At 39.6% G+C, this 9,217-nt stretch overlaps 1 protein-coding gene across 1 annotated transcript in view; it reads right to left on the reverse strand.

The window, feature by feature from the left end:
• The window catches only part of LOC142265952 (uncharacterized), a 37,320-nt gene extending 28,418 nt beyond the window's left edge, over window positions 1-8,902 (reverse strand). The window contains exon 1 of the mRNA XM_075332288.1: window positions 7,998-8,902. Within this exon, the coding sequence (XP_075188403.1) occupies window positions 7,998-8,676 (679 nt within the window). The 5' untranslated portion in view covers window positions 8,677-8,902. The remainder of the gene's footprint in view (window positions 1-7,997) is intronic.
• Between the last annotated feature and the right edge of the window lie 315 nt (window positions 8,903-9,217).

Raw genomic sequence — 9,217 nt, forward strand, 5'->3', positions numbered from 1 at the left:
AAGTATAAGCCAACCATGATTATTGCAGGAGTCACTGGAGGGAAAACACCTGACCAGGTGGAGAAAGTGAATACTGCACGCCTGCGGATAGCGGTGTCCCTGTGGTGAATGGCGTAACTGAGCTATGAAAGGGCGGGCTTTTTAAACCTCCAAGTGAGTGGTGATAGGTGCCGCGGGACCGGAAGTGATGCGGATCCTAATGGCAACGCGCATATACATCTCGCTGAAATTTTTTTTTTAAAAAAAAAAGATAGGTGCAAAATATATATATATAAAATTTTCAATATTATATAAACAAATACATAGGTATACTAATGGATAAAATGTATTAACTTTAGTTAAAAGCAAACAACTCAATGTCATTGTTTAATCCATAAGGTTTAAGAGTATTTCATTCAAACATCCATTGGCTTTCTGCTCTCGACATTTTTTAATAACCCGCCTCTCCAGTCTTCCATTATTTTTTGGATCCCCCAAACTTGTGAACCAGAGAAGGATCCTCCATGTGTTTTCATATAATGTATAGAGAGGGGGTGTTTAGTACACTTTTTCTTCACATTTCTAATATGTGTTTATTTACAAATACAATTCGATAGATATATATATATATATATATGGGGTCAAAAATTATCTCAAAGAATATTGAAAACCCCAGAATTATAAAATTATCCTTTATTATAACAAAGCTAAAATTGACTCACAGACACAATAAACACATTCAGTGTCTCAACTGGGTTCAGCAGTTAGGGGGTAAGTGAACAAATAGCAGCGCACAATTTATAAAGATATTCACATTATAGATATTAGAGGGTTTGTGTACAATTCATACTAATATTCAATTTTTGCCCTCCAAACCCCTGCTAAGCTCACTGCCAATCAATGGTATAGGAGCTGACTATAGAGACAAAAAGATTTTTCGTCTCTATGTCCAGTTCCAACCTTTAGCCAGTTATAGACCTATAATATATAACCACAGATATCCAGATATCACCCCTAGTAACCCCTATTGATGTTTTCATTGACTGCTGTTCAATATCCATATCACAGTCTTAATCAAAAAAAAAAAAACAGAGGAAAAACAGGGATGATCTTCAAAATTGGGTGCACCCTGGAATACCTTCAGGTTATTCCCAACAGAACCAAAACCCAACATATAGTGCAAACCCATCCATTGAACTGTTGATTTAAATATAGTGCACACCATGAAATGCCAAAAGAGGTCACTCCCTACAGGACAGAGACTTAATATCGGCCTAAGACCGTCATCTGAACTGTTAACTTAGAAAAATTTCCATAGTAAAAGAAACACACACATATATGCCACAGATGGTATAAAATAAACAGTCCAATAACCACAACTTGTTCCTTGATAGGATTCTTGATAGATGAATAATTTATCACACATCCACTGGAAATTATTCTGAAGGGAAATATTTTATAAATATCCTTCTTCACAGAGGTAGTTGATTTCAGAAGCGTGATATGTCGCAGGTTCCTTCTGGTAATGGTTAGACACTCTGTGCTCGATAGCTCCACACTCTTTAGGATACAATTTACTCCTTACACCTCGACGCGTTTCCCCCCCTTGTATGATAAAACCAAAGGGTTCATCAGGAGGTTTTATTGATCCATGAGTTTAATATCAATATTCAATATGGATCTAGAAAAGGGAGAGAGAAATATATACAGTCTCTCAGTATAGATGAAACATACTTCCTAATATATACATAAGAAGACTAATCCATTAAGGTCTTTAGCTATATAAAGCTATAAAATAGTCCCACTATTTTAGTGTTTAGGGAAAAAGATAGAAATTCCTGAAAATCAGGATCGTCCCCAAACCATTAGATACTGTGATTATCCCACTTCTCATATATAAATGATCACTTCACCATTATAGGTCTACTCCATATAAAATAAAATGGAGAGCCCAAAGATACATATATATATATATATATATACATATATATATATATATATATATATATATAAAGTGTAGAGTGCCGGATAGGACCACTACATCGATAGTTCAGGGGTCACTTTATCTGAGGTGTTTGGGGTAAGTGACTTTGGTTGGACTTGTTTGTGTATTTGGAATCAGCTGACTGGGTTTATCCTATGTAGTTTTGGGGCGACAGTGGTATATATATATATATGTATCTTTGGGCTCTCCATTTTATTTTATATGGAGTAGACCTATAATGGTGAAGTGATCATTTATATATGTGAAGTGGGATAATCACAGTATCTAATGGTTTGGGGACGATCCTGATTTTCAGGAATTTCTATCTTTTTCCCTAAACACTAAAATAGTGGGACTATTTTATAGCTTTATATAGCTAAAGACCTTAATGGATTAGTCTTCTTATGTATATATTAAGAAGTATGTTTCATCTATACTGAGAGATTGTATATATTTCTCTCTTCTTTTCTAGATCCATATTGAATATTGATATTAAACTCATGGATCAATAAAACCTCCTGATGAACCCTTTAGTTTTATCATACAAGGGGGGAAACGCGTCGAGGTGTAAGGTGTAAATTGTATCCCAAGAGTGTGGAGCTATCGAGCACAGAGTGTCTAACCATTACCAGAAGGAACCTGCGACATATCACGCTTCTGAAATCAACTACCTCTGTGAAGAAGGATATTTATAAAATATTTCCCTTCAGAATAATTTCCAGTGGATGTGTGATAAATTATTCATCTATCAAGAATCCTATCAAGGAACAAGTTGTGGTTATTGGACTTTTTATTTTATACCATCTGTGGCATATATGTGTGTGTTTGTTTTACTATGGAAATTTTTCTAAGTTAACAGTTCAGATGACGGTCTTAGGCCGATATTAAGTCTCTGTCCTGTAGGGAGTGACCTCTTTTGGCATTTCATGGTGTGCACGATATTTAAATCAACAGTTCAATGGATGGGTTTGCACTATATGTTGGGTTTTGGTTCTGTTGGGAATAACCTGAAGGTATTCCAGGGTGCACCCAATTTTGAAGATCATCCCTGTTTTTCCTCTGTGTTTTTTTTTTTTTTTTAATTAAGACTGTGATATGGATATTGAATAGCAGTCAATGAAAACATCAATAGGGTTTACTAGGGGTGATATCTGGATATCTGTGGTTATATATTATAGGTCTATAACTGGGTAAAGGTTGGAACTGGACATGGAGACAAAAAATCTTTTTGTCTCTATAGTCAGCTCCTATACCATTGATTGGCAGTGAGCTTAGCAGGGGTTTGGAGGGCAAAAATCGAATATTAGTATGAATTGTACACAAACCCTCTAATATCTATAATGTGAATATCTTTATAAATTGTGCGCTGCTATTTGTTCACTTACCCCCTAACTGCTGAACCCAGGTGAGACATTGAATGTGTTTATTGTGTCTGTGAGTCAATTTTAGCTTTGTTATAATAAAGGATAATTTTATAATTCTGGGGTTTTCAATATTCTTTGAGATCATTTTTGACCCTATTTATATATATATATATATATATATATCGAATTGTATTTGTAAATAAAAACATATTAGAAATGTGAAGAAAAAGTGTACTAAACACCCCCTCTCTATACATTATATGAAAACACATGGAGGATCCTTCTCTGGTTCACAAGTTTGGGGGATCCAAAAAATAATGGAAGACTGGAGAGGCGGGTTATTAAAAAATGTCGAGAGCAGAAAGCCAATGGATATTTGAATTAAATACTCTTAAACCTTATGGATTAAACAATGACATTGAGTTTCTAGCTTTTAACTAAAGATAATACATTTTATCCATTAGTATACCTATGTATTTGTTTATATAATATTGAAAATTTTATATATATATATTTTGCACCTATCTTTTTTTTTTTTTAAAAAAAAATATTTCAGCGAGATGTATATGCGCGCCGCCATTAGGATCCGCATCACTTCCGGTCCCGCGGCACCTATCACCGCTCACTTGGAGGTTTAAAAAGCCCGCCCAATCACAGCTCAGTCACGCCATTCACCACAGCGACACCGCTATCCGCAGGCGTGCAGTATTCACTTTCTCCACCTGGTCAGGTGTTTTCCCTCCAGTGACTCCTGATTATTCATGGTTGGCTTATACTTTTTAACATAATGTATTCACTATTGTGCCTCTTTCTCATCTCAGATCCCTCACCTGATGTACACAGCATTTCACAGCTGATTATCTGTCTTCTTTGTGTCCAGCACGTTTTGACAGTGTATACATGAGGAAGGTCATATAGACCGAAACGTCGATGATATTGACATTATACCAATTAAAGGGATCATCTTTTTTCCGCTACAATATTGAGTGCCGGATTCTTCTTTCTATATGAATACGGAGTTGGACCCTATCTGAGCACCAATCATAACCCCAGGAGTGCCGTACACCTATATATTTGAAATCACTGGGAATGGCACAGACATCACTGCAGGGCACAGACATCACTGGGGGGGAAGGCACAGAAATCACTGGGGAGCACAGACATCACTGGGGAGCACAGACATCACTGGGGGGAGCACAAACATCACTGGGGAGCACAGACATCACTGGGGAGAGCACAGACATTACTGGGGGGAGCACAGACATCACTGGGGGGCTGCACACAGCTCTTGAGGAGCCCTGACATCACTGGGGGGACACAAACCTGGGGAGGATACACAGCATTGAGGGTTGCACGCAACTCTGAGGGGAGGATGGTACACAGAACTTGGGGGGGCGGGACACAAAGCACTGGACGGGGCACACAGCACCAGAGGGCAGACGCTGGACACACAGCAGCGCCAGACTCACAGCACCGGAGAGGAGGCACGCCACCAGAGGGCGGGCACACGCCGCTGGAAGCTATGAAGCTGCTGTGGGATGGAAGCGCAGAGCGCTAAACCTGCCCACAAAATAAATCCTGAGCAAGCTGGCACTGGACAGCGGGAGAACCCACTGGTATGCAGAAGCAGAGCATGTGGAGATTTAAAGGGCCGGTGGCCTGCTAGACAGCAGTGGCGGCTTGAACACTGCTGTCCCCCGCAATCTGCCCAGGGGCCTCAGAAAAGGTCATGGCGGGCCGCATGCTTCCCGCAGGCCTGAGGTTCCTCACTTCTGAGGTAAACACTGCTTACTTTTCAGATTAAATATATAAAATTAATAGTGTATGGCTTCAGGATGTGATTTATAGATTAAGAGGAACAAAGCTACTTGTAACGTGTGTCCAATCGACCTGTATAAGCAGAGACCCTGATTCCAGCGATGTGTCACTTGGCTGCTTGCTGAAGTTTTGATAAAAATCAGTTTTATCTGCTTAAGATCTACCAGTTCTTGAAATGCTCGTGTATAACCCTCCCACACCACTGATTGGCAGCTGTGTACAATAAGCATAGACAGAAAGCTGCCAATCAGGGGTGGGGTGGGGTCATACAGAGCTTATGGAGAACGAGAATACATGGCAGCAGGTTTACTTGGATTGAGATTAAGAGCGTGTCAGCTCGAAACGCGTACCATCACCACATCTCATCATTCATGGGGATTTTATATCCTGGATGTGATTGACATTGGATTTTTAATGGAATATAAATAAAAGTCAAGTTTTATATATATTGAACACGAGTGCCGGATCTTCTCTGTTTTCATGGCAGCAGGTTTACTAGTTCTCTAGTGATAATTCCCTAGCGGTAATACAGTGTTTTATCAAAACTACAGCAAGCAGCCCAGTAAGTGACACATCATTGGAATCAGAGTCCCTGTCTTTATATTATTCTGCCGTTTAATTATGAGTTAAACACTTAGTGACAGAACCCCATTAATTCCGAAAACCCCAGCATAGGTATCATACATGTTACTTGCTCTTCACCGACTCTGAGTTAAGCCAAGTATGTGAGACTTTTCAAAGTTTGTGTGACCTTTCTTGGTATAAAAGTGTGATGAATTGGGACCGGAATGTCTTAATATCTTCCACATAGCTAGGTGTCACGGGTGACAGACAGTCATGTGGTTTCTTGCCATCAATGCTCACAGCGTCCGTACAGAATGCATTCCTGCTGGATTTATCTCTCTCCCTTTTGGACCCAGCAGGAGCTCGACTTCCACCCACCTGTTAATTATCAGTATTCCCTTTGTGTTTAAATTCCCATTCCTTCCTTTGGATTGTGCTGGTGATATTTTCAGTTCTTTCCAACCGAGGTTGCAAGCAGATGGCTTGTTCTCCTCTGTGGTGTTGTTGCTGAAAGCTCTGCTGAACTCCTTCCTGAGACATTAATGATAAGTAGATCATGCATTTCCTCGTGTCCCCCCTGTGTCTCTCTATAGTTGTTTAGTGGGATTGATAAAGAGCGCATCCCATCTGTTCCCTATTTAGGGCCCAGCATTAGGGATACCTAGGGTCAGGTATCCGGCTTGGCACATAGGTGCAAAACCTATTTCGGGTAATGAGGGACCTCAGGGACCAGCAGTAGGTTTAGTCAGGGGTCATCATCTTCCTAGACACAGGGTTTCCCTTCCATTCCCTTCCTCCGTGCGCTTGGTACTTCCCCGTACCTAGCGTGACACTAAGATACAGTGTGATTCAATTCTCCCCTCACTATTTTTGTGTCAAATGTCTACAGCTCTGCCTCAACTCCAGAGGTTCTGAGGCAAAATCATCACATCTAAACAACAGAAAGCCAGGCATGAAGAATATATAATTTATAAGTATTTATTAACAAAACAACAAGTTTTGAAATGCAATTATATACAATGTGATTTACTTCAATACTCACTCTTCAATATTCACTGCTCCTCACTCCCATAATCGCGTCTACCTCCCGGCACTGAAGCCGGCATCGACGGGGGGGGTAGAATTGTGTGTGGGGAGCAGTGAATATTCATCCTCTTTAATAGCATGCACACATGATCACCCAGCCGCCAACTTAATGCTGCAGCTGAGTGATCATGCGTGTCTGCTATTAGAGAATGAATATTCACTACTCCCCAAGTCCATAATCCCAGGTATGGGGAGCAGTGAATATTTCGGGAGCTGATGTACGCGTGTAACTGCAGGTGCATGGCAGTGACGTCATGCGATGCGCCGCTTCCACACTGAATTCACTTGCCGTCAAAGACGAGACCGCACACTGGGGGAGCAGAGGGATGATGAGTATAATCATTTTTTTTATGTCTGCAGCGTGATGAGGGATATATATACCAGGATGACGGCAGAAGCAGACACATCATTGGTGCAACCTGCATCCCAAGAAGTAAGGGGGCCCATTTTAACCTGTAAATACCAAGATGAGGAACATATATACGAGGATAAAAGATATATTCCAGAATGGGCCCAGGATGGGGATCATATACACCAGGATGAGCCCAGGATGAAGGCCATGTATACCATGATGATTGCCATATATACCAGGATAGGGATCATATATACCAGGATGAGCCCAGGATGAGGGCCATATATACCAGGATGCGAGCCATATACAACAGGATAGGACAAATATAGGGAACATATTTACCAGGAAGAATGACATATACACCAGAATGATCGACATATATAACTGAAAGGGGCCCAGGATGGGGGACACTAATACAGAATTGGGGGATATTGCCCCCATAACAGTGTTAGCAGCACATTTTCCCCCATAAGTGCGTAATGACTACATTTTTTCCTACAATATTTTTCCCTATTTTCCTCCACTAAAACCTAGGTGCGGCTTATGGTCATAATAATACAGTAAGTTTAAAAAGAAAGAAAATGGTGCTTTCCCTAACCAATTCTTAGTGGAGCAATTGATTTTTGGATAAAACCCATTGAATCACGGTACATCATGATGATTTCTCCTATGTGACTCATCTCACAACAGGACCTGATTATTGATAAAAATATATGCAAAATTCTGAATACAAAAATGGCTCCTCTACTGTGTGGGTTTTCTCATAGTCGACAAGAATTGATTTACCAGTTAAACATTTAAATTATTCACAACATGAAAAAGGTTTCTTTCCTGTGCAGCCTCTTCACATGTTTAACAAGATCTGATTTCTGAGAAAAACATTTCCCACATTCAGAACATAAAAATGGTTTATCTCCTGTGTGAACCTTTTCATGGTCAAAAAGAGATGATTTCCTAGTAAAACATTTACCACATTCCAGGCATGAAAATGGCTTTTCCCCTGTGTGAGATCTTTGATGCGTAACAAGATTTGATTTTAGAATAAAACATTTCCCACATTCTGAACATGAAAATGGCTTCTCCCCTGTGTGAGATCTTTGATGCCTAACAAGTTCTGATTTCTGGTAAAAATATTTCCCACATTCTGAACATAAAAATGGCTTCTCCCCTGTGTGAATTCTTTGATGCCTAACAAGTTCTGATTTATGGTTAAAACATTTCCCACATTCTGAACATGAAAATGGCTTCGCCCCTGTGTGATTTTTCTGATGCCTAACAAGTTCTGATTTCTGAATAAAACATTTCCCACACTCTGAACATGAAAATGGCTTCTCCCCTGTGTGATTTTTCTGATGTCTAACAAGTTCTGATTTCTGAACAAAAGATTTCTCACACTCTGAACAAGAAAATGGCTTCTCCCCTGTGTGATATTTTTGATGATAAATAAGGTTTGATTTTCGAGCAAAACATTTCTCACATTCTGGGCATGAAAACGGTTTCTCCCTTGTAGGAGCGGTTTCATGTACCATATCACTTCTGTAACTTTTATTTTGCTTACAATTCTGTGATAAATCGGAATTTTGGACTTGTTTGAAAAGATCATGTGATAAAGCTTTCCGAGGAAGGACTGGTGGTATATCTGGGACAGCATCATGCTCTTCATATGTATCATGTCTGATACTGTCATCATCTGTTATAAATTCTGAAGATATTAGATTTCCATCTGAACCCCCAATACAGTCATCTGCTAAAAATAAACACAATGTTATTATTTTGAATGATATTATCTCGAAAGTACATTTATTTTTTTAAACCATAACATCAGAAATTAAAATGAGGAAAAAATGTATTCTGAATCTGTTTTCCAATTTCAACATCTAAGAGCTACATCTTCGTTAATTCGGATCTCCCATTCCTAGCACCAGTTCTCTGGAATGTGCTGCAGTAAATAATGTTATGGATTATCACAATGTGACTGCAGGATTATCAGGGACAGGTGGCTCCTATACTGTCCCTCATGCTAGGAGACCTTAAGCTATTCCTAACCTCTGGATTACCACTGAAGTTGGA

Source organism: Anomaloglossus baeobatrachus, unplaced genomic scaffold, assembly GCF_048569485.1.
Source record: "Anomaloglossus baeobatrachus isolate aAnoBae1 unplaced genomic scaffold, aAnoBae1.hap1 Scaffold_2786, whole genome shotgun sequence".
Classification (NCBI taxonomy): Eukaryota; Metazoa; Chordata; class Amphibia; order Anura; family Aromobatidae; genus Anomaloglossus; species Anomaloglossus baeobatrachus.